At 41.8% G+C, this 17854-nt stretch overlaps 1 protein-coding gene across 2 annotated transcripts in view; it reads left to right on the forward strand.

Annotated features, from left to right (window-relative positions):
• WDR76 (WD repeat domain 76) overlaps positions 1-17854 on the forward strand; it is a 93538-nt gene that overhangs the window by 60109 nt on the left and 15575 nt on the right. For both annotated transcript variants that reach the window (XM_044279335.1, XM_044279337.1), the window contains exons 14-18: positions 1781-1885; positions 1981-2021; positions 3049-3202; positions 5563-5712; positions 7956-8170. In XM_044279335.1, the coding sequence (XP_044135270.1) occupies positions 1781-1885; positions 1981-2021; positions 3049-3202; positions 5563-5712; positions 7956-8170 (665 nt within the window). The remainder of the gene's footprint in view (positions 1-1780; positions 1886-1980; positions 2022-3048; positions 3203-5562; positions 5713-7955; positions 8171-17854) is intronic.

Genomic DNA, 17854 nt, shown 5'->3' on the forward strand with positions numbered 1-17854 from the left:
TGTGTGTTTTCCACATGTTTTTTGGCTTCAAAAACCTCAAGTTGAAAATTGTAGTTTGTATTGAAGTCAAGACGTGTATTCCACGCTGGTTTTTTAAGTGTGTATTTCAAAATAATTTGTGTGAACCAGCCCATACTTGGTATTTGTGTTATTATTGGGGTTGATAAATTCCTTGGTTGTCTGCATATAGCAGCAAAATGAACATCAACCACAGGGGTAGGATCCCACCACTTTGGACTTCAACCACATTTGATTGATTGCTTTAAAATAGAGAGGTGACCTATCCACCAGCTGAAGGTTCCTACCTTGTCTGTTTGTGATTGATGGCGTTGGTGTTAATGATGTTGATGTCCCCCATAGTGGCCCCCAGCAGTAATAATGTCCCCCATAGTGGCCCCCAGCAGTAATAATGTCCCCCATAGTGGCCCCCAGCAGTAATAATGTCCCCCATAGTGGCCCCCAGCAGTAATAATGTCTTCCATAGTGGTCCTCAATTGTAATAATTTTTTTTTAGGCCGGAAAAAAAACACCCCATCCATGGGTGTTAAAACAGTCCCATTGTTTTAAATGGGGTCCCTCTGACCATGAAAACGACAAAAAATAGGAAAAAAACGATAATAGGAAAAACGGCCTTGTAAATAGCCGCATAGACCTTAATTGGTGCTAAAAATGTAACATTCGTGTGCATGTTAACAAATGCCAGTGACGTCTCAATACCTTATTCATGTTTTGATGTTGTTGGTTAACCGTACAAACACAACATACCTTTTTAATCCTCAACTTGTGTTTTGATTTTTACCTTTAATTAATCGATGCAGTGAATAGCCCAGGCCCTGGAATATGCCCTGTGCAAGACTTTGTTCGGATAGCCTCTTGCTCTTAACAGAAGATTACATTCTGTTTGAAACTATGACTGCTCGGAGCAATACCTGGTTGCTCTGAAGTATTGTCCTATTGGTACTTTTTTCAGTGTTGGTGGATGATAACTTTCCCGACTATCCCAGTACAACAGATTATTAGTAGGTGTACACGAAGAAAAATAGAAGTTCCAGCATTCAGGATAAAACTTAGATGTTTTCTTTATTCATAATGGTCACAATTCACATACATGGACAGCTTCTCCCTCACCTAGCGGTGGAGGGAGAAGCTGTCCATGTATGTGAATTGTGACCATTATGAATAAAGAAAACATCTAGGTTTTATCCTGAATGCTGGAACTTCACTTTTTCTTCGTGTTTCAAGTGAGGACTGGTCCGGTCTGTTCCATGCATGGGAAAAGATTTGGTGAGCTGGAAAAATATGCTTGTATATGCTTATTAGTAGGTGTAGGTTTCCTGAAAATCTCAGTATGGACACTGCCACCAGGCGCAAGTATTATCCTCAAATCCAGGCACGTAATTGTGTTCTCACAAATTTATTGCAGTGCGAAATCCCATAGTGCCTACCCATAAAAGTAATACATCGATTCATCTACCCCAAAATAAAATGTGACTGGTGTACAAACTCAACTCCTCCGTGAATACCTTTGTGTCTTCTCACCAACCTAAAAATACATTTGCAAAACTAGGTGCGCATGCCGTCCCCATGGCTGTACCGGTGACCTGGTGATAACACTTCCCATTGCAAATGAAATACTTTTGCGGCAAACAAAATTGAAGCAAAGAAGTTACAAATTAATTGTGACTCTGGAATTTTACTCCTTTTGGTGCTCAAAAAAATATTGAATTGACGTACACTCAACGATTCCAGATGATTTGACTCATTTTTATGTTATTTGCAGCCAGAGATTCCTACGGGACCTATCAAGATGTTTCCCACAAACCAGGTGGATGATTGGGCTTGGAAATCTTTCCAGGACACGTGGAAATCCATTAGTATAGGCAAGGTGTGTACAATTGGCATCTAGTTTATGACTTACAGTATCTACTTAGTCCTGGGAAACTGTAAATAACTACTTTTATTCTCTCTCCCTGCATTTAGTTTCCCATACCTTTAAAGTTTAAATGCCAAAGGCTCACAAGGTAGGACCTAATAGTCTGTATAATGCTTGTCACTCTTACATTGGGCACATTAATAGAAATTTGCCTTCATATTTACATGTATGTTGAGAATTTTTCCTGAACTCAGACATGGGAATGCTTTTATGTCATGGCTGCCACACTGTTTTTAGTGGTCAAGGCTATGTTCATGTTTTGTTTTTTCTTCACATTCGGCATATGTCGTGGGAAAGCTCTCTGCTCCCACTGAATAAATGTGTAAGCCCCATGCATCCATTGTATGCCAAGAGTGTCCTTTAGGTAATAAGAATATTATATTAGATTATGCTTTCCTATACAGAGAGGCAAATACACAATTAAAAGAAGAAAAAAAAGCTTTACCGCACAGTATACATTTTTAAAGGGGTTATGCTATGATTGATCATGCAAATGAGCCATTGGAGCACCAAGAGGCGGGCTTTAGCACTTTGAGCACCACTCCAGCGACGCCCCTGGTGCTCAATACAGACTCCTATATTACTTCAAATGCACCTCCTTCCCTCAACCTGCATGAGCCCACCTCTCGGTGCTCCAATAGCTCATTTGCATAAAAATAAGTGTAAATTTCTCCACAACGCCACCACCCACAAGAAAAAAAAAAAATATACAGGTATTGTTTTTAACTCAGCTACATCAACCCTAGTAGGCTATATGCCTGGTTCATTAGGGTTGATCCTGGTGCCTCTTTAAACTGAGCACGTTTAACCAGTGAACGGGAGACGGACAAAAAAGAAGGAAAAGACCAAACAGCAGGTGGCGCTATACATATTTATTTTTATTGAAAAACTCAGTGGCTATGCTAATTACAAAAGTATTCAGATCCAGGTGCTGGTTGGAAAAATGTAGAATTTGTTTTGTGGCAGAAGTTGGGATCCTGGGAAACATATGCCACTGTATACATTGCAGTCTTCCTTCGAAGGTCTAGGATGTGGATTACTCCTGACATATGCCTCCAGGGCTAGCAAACAGCAGAGATGTGAACAATGTTATAACTCTGCTTTCTTGATTTTAGCTATAAAAGCATTCTGAAATGTCTGACACTGGAGAAAGGGACTGTTGCCCAAATTCATCCTGCTGCCGTTTGCTCTACAGCAGTTCACCCATCAAATACACAAACACTTGTAGCAGCCGGAGACCTCTGCGGTAATGTTGGGTTGTGGGATTTGGTGAGTATTAGTCTCATTACATTTCTAATGTTGGCGTATGTTGTGTGTGACTATAGCAACTGGCACTCTGTAAGTACTAAAGCTTGCCGAACGTGCAGACAAAGATTGCGGCAGTGTATCTGCCAGAGAAGAAGGCAATTGGATGTATATAAAGCGTACCTATACTTTCAGTTAAAGGGATCCGGTCACCTGGATTTTGGGTATAGAGCTGAGGACATGGGTTGCTAGATGGCCACTAGCACATCTGCAATACCCAGTCCCCATAGCTCTGTGTGCTTTTATTGTGTAAAAAAAACCTGATTTGATACATATGCTAATTAACCTGAGATGAGTCCTGTACGTGAGATGAGTCAGGGACAGGACTCATCTCAGGTTAATTTATATATGTATCAAATTGTTTTTTTTACACAATAAAAGCACACAGAGCTACGGGGACTGGGTATTGCGGATGTGCTAGCGGCCATCTAGCAACCCATGTCCTCCGCTCTATACACAAAATCCCGGTGACAGGTTCCCTTTAACTGTTTAGAATGAGCTGCCCTGTGTGTACATCAGGGACACCACTAACCATTATATTCTAATCACTGTGAGACCTCAGGACACGTCTTGACAGATTCCTCCTTCCACCCAAGGAGTTAAATCAGTAGCTTGTATCAGTGGTTCGGAGAGAGCACATCAGGGACAGCAAATAGCTTTGAATTCAATCTTTATTTTACCAGTGGTACAATCTCATAACATTTATTGCTTATTGCAACGTTTCGGGCCCAGTTCGGAGCCCTTTGTCAAGCTGTGAGGCCGGTCATATCCTTTCCACTGCAAGGGCACCGAACTGGGCCCTAAACGTTGCAATAGGCAATAAATGTTATGAAATTGTACCACTGGTAAAATAAAGATTGAATTCAAAGCTATTTGCTGTCCCTGGTGTGCTCTCTCCGAACCACTAACCATAATATGACTTGCATCTGATATTTTTAGCAGTTTTTTCGCTCTGCAGACTACATGTATTACATGAGCTGGAGGCTGGCTGTCACGATGTCTGCCCAAAGAATGCACATAGGCACAGCCTAACTCTATCTTAGGCAACATTCACATGACCGTATGTGTTTTTTGGTCCGCAAAACACTGATCCGCAAAAAATACGGATGATGTCCTTTTGGCATCCATATTGCATCCTTTTTTTTTTTTGCGGATCCATTGTAACAATGCCTATCCTTGTCCGCAAAGGGGCTACTGAATGGACATATACGGATGCATGAATGGGTCCTCATCCAATCCGCAAAGAAAAAAAAAAACGGAACGGACACGGAAACAAAATACGTTCGTGTGAAAAGAGCCTAATTCTGAATTAGACCGTGGTTTAGGTCCGCATCTGATCCGTACTTTTTGCGGATCGGATCCATTCATTTCAGTGGGGCTGCAAAAAATAAAAATAAAAAATAGAACATGTCCTATTCTTGTCTATATTGTGGACAACGATAGGACATCTCTACAGAGATCAGGATGTACAGTTCCGTAAAATGCGGAATGCACACGCCCGGTATCCTTGTTTTGCGGACTGCAAAAACGGCTACGACTGTGTGCGTGAGCCCTTACTCAGAAGCAGCATACAGGACATTATTGAGAAGTAGTGAGGAATATAGATTTGATGTACTGTGTATATAAATACGCATAGATAAGATGGTCAGCCAGTCCTGATGAAATCAGTGGGTTTGATCAATTTTATTATATGCATGGCCAGCGTAAGTACAGGGGTTTGGAGTAGGGCTATGCACAGTTTTTGTTGCATGAATGTTTCCACTATTAATATTCACTCTACAGTTGTTGTTTTGCCCTATGTTCCTTCATTTGAAATAATGTAACAGTGGCGTGAAGTACATATACACGTAGTGTGTCCTTCTGGAATGCCTCTGTTTTATTTTGTGACAGTTGTTTCTGATGTTGCAAAGCAAAATAAAAAACCTGTGTGTGGACCCTGTCTAAGGCCTCATGCACACCACTGTATTTTTCGTCCGCATCCACTTTTTTTTTTTTGCAGTGGGGACCAAATAAAATGCAGACATCACACAATGTCCGTATGTCCGTTTCACAGCCCTGCAAGAAAAAAAAAAAAAAAGAATATGTCCTATTGTCCGATTTGCAGACAAGAATAGGCATTTCTGACATAGGGCACCACATGCGGAAGGGGAAAATGCGGGATGCACACAGTCGGCATGTGTATTTTGCAGATCCACGTTTAGTGAACTGGAAAATACATACAGAGTCATGTGTATGGGGTCTAGATTTGGCTCAGGATGTACATATATAATGAGTTGTTATATGATTTCCTTCCTCTAATATTGCTTCTTGAAATAACTTTTCAGAAGGGCCAGTCAGCAGGGGCCTTTTTATTTCCACTCCATGCTGGCAAAACTTCCGTTGCTTTCTCTCCATCTGATCCTAGACATCTGGTGACACTTGGTCAGGAAGGGACAATCCGCTGTGGAGACATCTCTTGCTCTGTCTTTGATGAGGTGAATTTGCTTCATGTACTATATATAAAATATCCTATGGGAAGTTACAGTTCAAAATTCTTCTGCCTTCCACATTTCTTCTATTCCTAGCTACCATTCAGGCCTTCTGTGAGATATGTTGTGAATCAAGCCACTGAATGAAGTTGAACAGGATCTGACTGAGGCCACTTACCATAAAATGCCAGTCTATAAGGCTGGGTTGACATCACGTTTTATGCCTCTGTTTGACATATACATTACAAAAAAAAGGATTAAAAAAAAAAATGCAGCAGCCCTTGTATCCTACACAGTCTGGTAAAAAAAACTTTTTTTTGTTAGTTTTTTAACAATGGAACTCTATGGTGTATGGCATCAGTCTGAGGCATCCGTTTAATGTATACGGTTTTTGTATACTTTAAAAGCATGGGAAAAACGTGATGTGAACCCACCCGAAGATGCTCATATAAGCTTACCTTAGGGAAGGGACATTTTTTTATTTTGGCCACCTTTCATGCATCACTTATAAACCAGGAATATGTCACACAGTCTTTCCAAATATGTAAAAAAAATAAAAAGAAATTGCATTTTTAGGTGAGCAGCAGAATAAAACGTGCGCGCGATTTTCTTATGTTTTTTTTATTGTTTCTTGCATACAAGTTGTACTTTCTAATGGCACCATTTAATATTCCATACAATAAAGTTAAAAGCTGTAAAAAGTGTCTCAATAATTGACCCCTTAGTGACCACCAATACGCCTTTTTACGGCGGTCACTAAGGGGCCTTAGCCTGGGATGCTGCCTTTTCACGGCAGCCCAGTCTAAGCGCTGCACGGGTCCCCGAAGGAGCAGGGGCTCAGCTCTCATATGCTCTCAAGCCAGCCTTGAGTATTTTACACTATAGAGGCATAGCACTGACATTAAAAAGTGTTGATAGTGGGTGTCGCACCTCTGAGACCCCCGCTGATCTCTATAATGAGCAGTCTGAAGCGCCTAGCTGAGCGCTGCTTCTCCTTACTGTTTAGCAGGATGATGAAGACATCCCATAGACTTTATATTGAGACTGTCTTCACTACAGCGCTCATCAATGAAGAGAAGCACCATTCTGCTGAGCTCTTCAGACTGCACGTTATAGGGATCAGTGGGGGTCTCAGAGCTAGGATCCCATCTGAAGCCCACTGCCCACCTCTGAAACTATCAGGGAGCCCACTGCCCAGCAAGGCTGCTTACCCTGCCTGGCTGGGTGAAGATCGCGCACACTGCAAAAGTCTCCCCCTCCACGTCTTGAAAGCAGTGTGCTGAATGCTCTGGCAGCCTGCTCAAAGCGATCAATATCAAAGTTCCTTTCTGTATGGAGCTTTGATATTGGTTGTTTTAGGCACCATCGCTGCGCTGCCTGTGCCATAAGTTCGCCACTGCTGCACTATAGGGATAATGCATTGTATTTTAAAAGCACTCAGAATATTGTCTGTTATAGTCCCCTTTTGGGACTATTAAGTGTTAAAAAAAAAAAGTAAAAAAGATTGAAAATACATTTATTAAAGTTACAAAATTCCTATTAAAAACACTTTCTTTTCCATTAAAAATATGCTTTTCAATTAAAACAAATTCAAAAATAAAATCTCCCCCATGTGTTTTATTGAGCAAAAGTAGTAAAACCTAAAACAACTATATGTATTTGGTATCGCTGTAATTGTACTGACCCAGAGAAAGATATGGTATTTATAAAGAAAAATAATAGGAAAAAAAAATGAACGCTGTAAAAATGAAAAAGTAAAAACCCAGTGTTTGTTTTTTCCCATATCCCTCCCAGAAAGAGTTAGAATAAAAGTTAATTTAGAATGTTATGTGTACCCCAAAATGACACCATTAAAAACTACTTGTCCCGTAAAAAAACTAGCCCTCATACAGCTACATAGACGGAAAGTCGACTCTTGGAAGTAGTCGATAAAAAAAATGGAAGAAAAATGCTTGGTCACAAAGGGGTTAAAAAATAAACATTTTGAATTTCTTTTTTCTTTTTATCGCCATGTTCTGACCCCCATAACTTTTTTTATATTTACCGGTAGTCTGCAGAGCTGTTTGAGGGCTCATTTTTTACAGGGTGATCTGTAGTTTTTAGTGATACCACTGTAGGGTGTTCATTTTTTTGATCAGGTTTTTTGGGGGGTGAAGCGATGAAAAACAGCAACTGCGTTCACTGTATGGGATAAATATGTTTATTTCTCACACTACTTGTTTAATTAAATATTTGTGTTTTCTTTATAGATTTACCGTAAGGAAGAATATCTCACCTCGTTTGACTTCCTGTCAGCTAGCGGTTCTGTCCTGATAGTTAGTCACTCTAATTCAAAGCTGTCAGTGGTGGACCGTAGGACTCCGACAAATGCCTGCGATGTTCAGGGAAAGCTGCGCTTGAAATATACCCGTACTGTTAGTGTGCATCCTCTCAATAGGGATCACTGTGCAGTAGCAGGATCAAGGTGAGCATGTCCCTATATCATTTCTTTGTATTATTTCTTGAACTTAGGGATTTCCTGATTCACACTTTCCTGCTCCCTGCTACTCCCCCTATCTCCATCTTCCGGTCCATGGCTGGCTATGGGTATACAGCAAACAAAAAACATATGGCAGCACATCATTACACATGCAAACAATAGAACTAGGGATTATTGTGGATTACAGTGGTACTATACCTACAATATATAAAAAAATTAAAGTTCTTTGCGCACATTTTTGATCAAATGTGTTTCTCCCCGCCCATCTGCCCAGGCTCTTGAGCAGTGTATAAATATAGCAGGTTCCTACCACCGCCCTGAACATTGTAGGCTTAGGGTAGGCCCAGCAGAGGCAGTTCTGTTAGCGTTAGGTACCCATCTGCAGAAGCCACCTTGACGTTGCTAGATGGGCCCAACACACGTTTGATAAAAAAAAGTGCGCATGGGGTGGGGGGGCGTGGTCGGATGTGGAGCTAAGAGAACACGCAGCGCACCAGCTCCGACAGGTACCGCGCTCCAGAACCCCCTAAACTGCTCCATAATGCAGCCCACAGCTGACCCACACACTCACCTCCACAATATGGGCCGCAGTAAACTGAAAGAAGCGGCACCCAGCAAGATAGTGGTCTTTGTTTCGGCCCCCAGCAAAATCCAAGATGGCGCCCGCAGTTGAGGGCGAACGTTTAGAATCCTCCCTGCCTTCCTCAGTACACAGTTCCTCGGCCAGCAAGCTGCAATTCTCCAGTGGAAACCAAGAACAGCTACACAATAAAGGGCAAGCAGCTCCTTCAATGAGAGGCTCTTTTGAATCTATTCATGAGGCACAGTCATAGCCTTCCAGCAGCAGAGTTACGAATAGCCCTCCAGTCACAGAATCTACACTGAGAAGCCTCTTATCTGAGCTGAAGCAATCAATACATAAAGATATCTCCACTGCCTTCTCAGCATTGTAAAAAGATATGGCACAAATTGGGGACAGAACCTCCCATATTGAAAATAAAATGGAGGAATTCAGAACTGCACATAATCAATTAGTGGATGTGTACAATGAGGTAGAAGAGGATATTTCAGCACAAGCAGGATCTATGCTCGCTAATAAGATAAAAACTAGAGCAGCTAAACAGAAACTACACTATGTATATGATAACCTGCACAACAAAGAGCAAAATCCTCGAAATATAGCCCATGTCTTCACGTCCTATTATTCCACGCTTTATAATCTAAACGATGATCCCTCTACACCCTAACCTACTAACGAAACGATCAAGTACTTTTTGAAGGAGATTTCACTCCCAGAAATAGCCAGAGAATAAATGACAATTCTAAATAAACCCATAGACTCACAGGAAATATTAACAGTGATAAAAGCGGCAAAAAAATGATAAATCCCCCAGGCCCCATGGTCTGGCCAATGAGTATTTAAAACCTGCTATGACATCCTAGCCCAGTGATGGCGAACCTATGGCACGGGTGCCAGAGGCGGCACTCAGAGCCCTCTCTGTGGGCACCCGCGCCTTGGAAAAAGTCTATGGCGTACCAATATGCCTTAGACCAGCCATGCTCAACCTGTGGCCCTCCAGCTGTTGTAAAACTACAACTCCCATAATGCTTTGCCGTAGGCTGATAGCTGTAGGCTGTTTGGGCATGCTGGGAGTTGTAGTTTTGCAACAGATGGAGGGCCGCAGGTTGAGCATGCCGGCCTTAGACTTTTCCTGCCATTCATCAGCACAGGACGCACTATGAACAGCACAGGCAGCACACTGAATGTAGGCTATTAAGCTATTATAGCTAAATGATAAAGTACATGAAAGATATACTATATTGGTATTTAGGTTAAATTGCTGTGTTGGCACTTTGTGATAAATAAGTGGGTATTTTGTTGCAGTTTGGGCACTCGGTCTCTAAAAGGTTCACCATCACTGTCCTAGCCCCTCATATATTGGCAACCTTTCAGCAGATTTTCCCTGTGAAATGTTGCAAGCTATTATAATTCCTCTCCCCAAACCAGGAAAATCTCTGGACCTACCAGGCAACTTTAGGCCCATTTTTTATTAAATTCAGATCTTAACATATATTTAAAGATTTTTGCTAACAGAATCTCTCACATTATCTCAAATCTTATTAATAAAGACCAATTCGGCTTCATCAAGTCTAGGCAAACTATAGGAGAATAATTGATCTTATTCATGTAGCTGAGACTGGTCGGATGCCTTCTCTGTTTCACTGGATACGGAGAAGGCGTTCGATCGCGTACATTGGGGATATCTATTTGAGATACTCTCTAAATATGGACTTGATGCCAATATTCTAAATGCAATCAAGCTTCTGTACTTCAAAACCTCAGCATCAGTATATATTTCTGGAATTATATCTTACAGGTTTTTAATAAGCAACGGCACGAGGCAAGGTTGTCCTTATCCCCCATAATTTTTGCCCTAGTGATAGAACCACTAGCTGAAAAAATTAGAACCACTCATTAATATCTGGAATTAGTGTTGGTGGTCATAGCCATAAAATTGGGTTGTTTGCTGACGACATAGTACTAGCGCTCACAGATCCCCTTAACTCCTTACCAGCCGCTATGCAAGTGTTGGAGAGATTTACATCAGTCTCATATTATACATTAAACGTAGCCAAATGCAAAGTTTTAATTTTGGGACTAAAGCAATCAGTAACCACCCAACTGAGAGCTATGTACCCCCTTCAGTGGGATAACCAATATATCACCTATTGGGTATAAAACTCACAACATCTACGTCAAACCTACTCTCAACCCACTATACGCCTTTAAGCGAAAAAATAAAAATGAAGCTAATCAGAATGAAAAAAATATGAGATCTCATGGACGGGTAGAATTGCCTCAATTAAAATGTTTATATTGCCTCAGATCTTATATCTGTTCCGTAATTTACCGATATCCTTCCCTATGAAAATACTAAAGGAATTGCAATCTATTATATCTAAATATATATGGCTAGACAAACATCCGAGAGTCCAAGCTGAAGGGCTATACTTACCTCTCCAGAGGGGGGTTCGGGTGCCCGTCTATTGTAAGATATTATAGAGCCTGCATATATGAACAGACTGTGGATCTCCATTAAGAAACATCTCATGAGGACATCTAATCCATCATCATTCTTTTACTTCCATTCAGTGACCGAACTAAAGCATAAAATACACCTCTCGCCTACAATCAATGCAGCTTTAGAATTATGGAACTTAATAACCACCAAACTGAAAGTCATCAATGTGGATTTTTTTTTTGGGGGGCTAGTTAAATTCCTTATACTGCGATATATGAAAATATAATGGTGTTACTTACTTTCCTTCAGCAGTTTCCTTCAGAGCGCCTGCGCCGAATGAACACAGGCGCGCGATTTTTGAAATGCTGACAGGGCCGGCCGGAGGAGGAGATCGCGGCTGGCCCTGTCAATCAACACGACGAGGGGGCGTTTTTTTGCGGTGGCTACCAGCAACTAGACGCCCTACTTTCTGGTAGAGACCTAATTTACATATGATAAAAGTTCGTTTTTATAAGAAACTGCTGAAGGAAAGTAAGTAACACTATTATATTTTCATATATCACAGTATAAGGAATTTAACTAGCCCCCAAAAAAAACTTTTGTGGGGTGACAGAAGCCCTTTAAAGGGGTTGTCCAGGTTCAGAGCTCCGCGGAACACGGCCGTGTGCATTCGGCCTTACAGTGAGGGAAGTATCAGAAACTGCCTATTGGGATTGTCCTGCACTACTCAAATTACTAATATAATTCTAGCAGGATTCATTTGTGAGTGTAGTAATATGGCCACAGGAGGTATAGTAGGCGTGGTTATTGCAGACTGAAGAGTGTAGCAGGCAGTGGCGGATCCAGGGGGAGGGCAACGGGCACGAGCTGGCGGCAGGGCGGCGGCTGGGCACAGGAAGATGAGCGCTTCCATTGTGGAAGCGCTCATCTCCAGTCATCTGTATCGCCGTCCTCAGGACAGCGATACAGATGCCTGCCTGTGCTGCGGTAGGGGAGGGAGAGGCGGGTCCCTTTCCCTTCCTCTGATAGGCTGCCGGCCTAGTGCCTGCAGCCTATCAGAGGCCGGCGCAGGCGGCGCAATGACGTCATCGCGCCGCCTGAGCCATACAGCGTGGGACACAGGCCAGAAGAGGCCTGCATCGCATCACTGACATGGAAGTAAGTATGTGTTTTTTTTTGTTTTGTTTTTTATTATATACAATACTTTTACTGGCGGGGGCTGTTATTACTGGCAAAGGGGGGGCTGGTATTACTGGCAAAGGGGGGGCTGGTATTACTGGCAAAGGGGGGCTGTTATTACTGGCAAAGGGGGCTGTTATTACTGGCAAAGGGGGCTGTTATTACTGGCAAAGGGGGGGCTGTTATTACTGGCAAAGGGGGGGCTGTTATTACTGGCAAAGGGGGCGCTGTTATTACTGGCAAAGGGGGCTGTTATTACTGGCAAAGGGGGCTGTTATTACTGGCAAAGGGGGGGCTGTTATTACTGGCGGGGGCTGTTATTACTGGCAAAGGGGGCTGTTATTACTGGCAAAGGGAGGGCTGTTATTACTGGCGGGGGCTGTTATTACTTGCGGGGGCTGTTATTACTGGCAAAGGGGGACTGTTATTACTGGCGGGGGCTGTTATTACTGGCAAAGGGGGGCTGTTATTACTGGGGTCTGTTATTACTGGGGGCTGTTATTACTGGCACAGGGGGTCTGTTATTACTGGGGGCTGTTATTACTGGCACAGGGGGTCTGTTATTACTGGGGGCTGCTATTACTGGCACAGGGGGGGCTGCTATTACTGGCATAGAGGGCTATTATTACTGGCACAGGGGGGGGACTGTTAATACTGGCACATGATTGGGGGCACTATAGGGGCATCTACTGAGGCCACAAAGAAGGGGTATTTTATATGGGCTCTCTGTACAGTACAATTTTATACTGGGACACATTATGGTGGGTACTATGGGGAAGGGGGGAGAGGAGTACTATGGGGTCATCTATGGGGGGCACTAAGAAGGGGTATTTTATACTTGCAAATTATGGGGGACACTGAGGGCATCTACTGGAGCATTTTATACTGGTACATTATGGGGGGCACTAGGAGGAAGGAGGGTGTGGAGCACTATGGGGTCATTTACTAGGGGCACTATATAGGGGTATTTTATACTGGCACATTATGGGGGCACTATGGGGACATTAGCTCAACTGGGGGCATTACAAGGGGGTATTTTTTGCACTGTCACATTATAAGGAGAATTATTACTACTGGGGGGGGGGGGGGGGGCATTATGGTGGGTTTTATTACTCCCCCATGGTATGACCCCCTAGTAGCAGCACCAGCTTCTCCCTGCTCTGCTATCCCTCTGCCCCTTCTCCAAATCCTTATTATGAAATCTTTCTCATTAGGGTAAAGCACAACATCAACTCCACCGAGCCCCCAGCCAAAGTGTGGAAGTGGCGTCCGAGATCCCCAAGGGCCAAGCCAAGTAATTGTAAGTTTTCATGTGAAATATGTTTGTTATACACATATAGCCTACACTGTGGAGTCTGTTCTATAAGCACCATTGTTTTGTGGCGGCGGACAGAAAATAATCTGAAAGTGCCCCTCCCGAGACCAGGCTCTGGATCCGCCACTGGTAGCAGGCAGGGACAGCCTATGACTCATCTCTGTGCAGTGCAGCCAACTTGAGTATGAATAAAGTTAGGAAAGAACTAAACAGGAAACTGAAGAATGTAATCAGCTCTGTCTCAAAGAAGCCAATACATTCTAGTCTTTACACAGGAGAGCCTGAAGCACAAACAGGAAGAAAAGCACAAAAATGAAAAACAGGTATTGGGGGCATATGTATGCATTTAGAAGGGTGTTAGGAGCACAAAAACAGAATTTTGATTTTGAGACAGGACAACCTCTTTAACCACTTAATATTCGGGCCATTTGCCCCTTCCTGGCCAGGCCTAATTTTGCAAATCTGACATCTCACTTTATGTTAGGCATGCTCAACCTGTGGCCCTCTAGCTGTTGCAAAACTACAACTCCCAGCATGCCCGAACAGCCTACAGCTATCAGCCTATAGCAGGGCATTTTGGGAGTTGTAGTTTTACAACAGCTGGAGGGCCGCAGGTTGATCATGTCTGCTTTATGTGGTAATAGCTTTGGAACTCTTTTATTTATCCAAGCCATTCAGAGATTGTTTTCTCGTGACACATTGTGCTTCATGAGAGTCATAAATTTAAGTAAATATATTTTACCTTTATTTATGAAAAAATCCCAAATTTACCCAAAATTTAGAAAAATTTGCAATTTTCTAAATTTCAATTTCTCTGCTTTTAAAACAGAAAGTGATACCTCATAAAATATTTATTACTTGACATTCCCCATATGTCTACTTTATGTTGGAATCATTTTGAAAATGTCAGTTTATTTTTTTAGGACGTTAGAAGGCTTAGAATTTTAGAAGCAATTCTTAACCAAAACCCACTTTTTAAGGACCAGTTCAGGTCTGAAGTCACTTTGTGGGGCTTACATAGTAGAAAGCCCCCATAAAAGACCCCAATGTAGAAACTACACCCTTCAAGTTATTTAACCCCTTAGGGACCGGGCTCATTTTCACCTTAAGGACCATCCCATTTTTTGCAAATCTGACCAGTGTCACTTTGTGTGAATAACTTTAAAACGCTTTGACCTATCCAAGCCATTCTGAGATAGTTTTTTCGTCACATATTGTACTTCATGACACTGGTAAAATGGAGTAAAAAAAATTCATTTTAATTTATAAATAAAATACTAAATTTACCACAAATTGGGAAAAATTAGCACATTTCCAAGTTTCAATGTCTCTACTTCTATAATACATAGTAATACCTACAAAAATTGTTATTACTTTACATTCCCCATATGTCTACTTCATGTTAGGATCATTTGGGGAATGACTTTTTTTTTTGAGGGGGGGGGAACGTTACAAGGCTTAGAAGTTTAGAAGCAAATCTTGACATTTTCAAAAACCCACTTTTTAAGGACCTGTTCAGGTCTGAAGTCACTTTGTGAGGCTTACATAAGAAACCACCCAAAAATGACCCCATTCTAGAAACTACACCCCTCAAGGTATTTAAAACTGATTTTACAAACGTCGTTAGGTATTTTTTAGGTATTCCATGACAGTTAATGGCAAATGGAGATACAATTTCTGAATTTTTTATTTTTTTTGCCAAATTTTCCATTATAATAAATTTTTTCCAGTAACAAAGCAAGGGTTAACAGCCAAACAAAACTCAATATTTATTACACCGATTCTGTAGTTCGCAGAAACACCCCATATGTGGCCGTAAACTACTGTACGGGCACACGGTAGGGCGTAGAGGGAAAGGTGCGCCATGTGGTTTTTGGAAGGCAGATTTTGCTGGACTGGTTTATTTGCACAATGTTCCATTTGAAGCCCCCCTGATGCACCCCTAGAGTAGAAACTCCATAAAAGTGACCCCATCTAGGAAACTACACCCCTCAAGGTATCCAAAACTGATTTTACAAATGTTGTTAACCGTTTAGGTGTTCCACAATAGTTAATGGCAAATGGAGATAAAATTTCAGAATTTCGATTTTTGGGGCAAATTTTCCATTTTAAACAATTTTTTTCAGTAACAAAGCAAGGGTTAACAGCGAAACAAAACTCTATATTTATTGCCCTGATTCTGTAATTTATAGAAACACACCATATATGGTCGTAAACTGCTGTACGGGCACACGGCATATGGTTTCTGGAAGGCAGATTTTGCTGGATTGGTTTTTAGACACCATGTCCCATTTAAAGCCCCCTGATGCACCCCTAGAGTAGAAACTCCCCAAAAGTGACCCCATTTTGGAAACTACGGGATAAGGTGGCAGTTTTATTGGTACTATTTTAGGGTACATATGATTTTTGGTTGCTCTATATAACACTTTTTGTGAGGCAAAGTAACAAAAAAATAGAAATTCTGAAATTTCATCTCCATTTGCCATTAACTCTTGTGGAACACTTAAAGGGTTAACAAAGTTTGTAAAATCAGTTTTGAATACCTTAAGAGGTGTAGTTTCTTAAATGGGGTAACTTTTTGGAGTTTCTATTCTAGGGGTGCATCAGGGGGGCTTCAAATGGGACATAGTGTCAAAAAACCAGTCCAGCAAAAACTGCCTTGCAAAAACCATATGGCGTTCCTTTCCTTCTGCGCCCTGCCGTGTGGCCATACAGCAGTTTACGACCACATATGGGGCATTTCTGTAAACTACAGAATCAGGGCAATAAATATTGAGTTTTGTTTGGCTGTTAACCCTTACTTTGTTTTGGCACCGTTTTTATTTTTTATTATTTACAACGTTGATTTTACAGGTTATATCATGTGCTATTTTTATAGAGCAGATTCTTACGGACGTGGCAATACATAATATGTATACTTTTTTTATTTCTTTAGGTTTTACGCAATAATATAAATTTTGAAACAAAAAAAACATGTTTTAGTGTCTCCAAAGTCTGAGAGCCATAGTTTTTTTATTTTTTGGGCGATTGTCTTATGTAGGGTATTATTTTTTGCGGGATGAGGTGACGGTTAGATTGGCACAATTGTGGGGGGCATACGCCTTTTTGAATGCTTGGTGTTGCACTTTTAGTGACGTAAGGTGACAAAATAAAAAAAGTTACGGTAGTTACGGACGTGGCGATACCTAATATGTATACTTTCTTTTATTTTTTTAAGTTTTACACAATAATATCATTTAAAAAAATATATATAAAAATCATGTTTTAGTGTCTCCATAGTCTAAGAGTCAGTTTTTTCAGTTTTTGGGCGATTGTCTTAGGTAGGGTATCATTTTTGTGGGATGAGATGATGGTTAGATTGGCACTATTTTGGGGGGCATACGACTTTTTGATCGCTTACTATTAGAGTTTTTGTGATGTAAGGTGACAAAAAAATGGTTTTTATTTTTATTTTTTTTGCGGTGTTCACCTCAGGTCATGTGGTATTTTTATAGAGCAGGTTCTTACGGAACCTGCTTCTACTTTTTTATTTTATTTTTTTACGTTTAACATAAAAAAGCATTTTTGAAACAAAAAAATAATGTTTTAGTCTGAGAGCCATAGTTTTTTGGCGTATATACGACTTTTTTGATCACTTTTATTATCTTTTTTGGGAAGTAAGGTGGGCAAAATTAGCAGAAGTCTAATCGGCACCATGGACAGCAGGAAGCCTGTGAAGGCATCTGGTTCCCATGGTAACCATCACTCGCTGCCACAACAGAGCAGCGGGTGATGGGGAGGGAGGGGGGCCCCCTCCCTCTCCCATCGGGGGCTGAAAAGGCACAGCAGCCCCCGATGGAAGAGGGAGGGAGCTCCCTCCCTGTTAACCTCTTCCATACAGCGGTCCCTACGGACTGCGGCATGGAAGGGGTTAAACAACCAATTGATGTCAGCCGTTTCAAGCAGAGTGTCAGCAATGTGCCGCTCGGCTATCCTGAGAGAGGTGGCGGGCGGATGATCACCGCGCTGCCTGCAGCGATCGCCGATATGGGGGGGTCACAGGACCCCCTTGTCATTGACCCAGGGTGCCTGCTGATTGATTTCAGCAGGAACCCAGTTCCAAACACCGCCCGCCGCGCGGCGGTGATCAGATCTACACAGGATGTACCTGTG

This window comes from Bufo gargarizans, chromosome 2 (assembly GCF_014858855.1).
Source record: "Bufo gargarizans isolate SCDJY-AF-19 chromosome 2, ASM1485885v1, whole genome shotgun sequence".
In the NCBI taxonomy this organism is placed as follows: domain Eukaryota; kingdom Metazoa; phylum Chordata; class Amphibia; order Anura; family Bufonidae; genus Bufo; species Bufo gargarizans.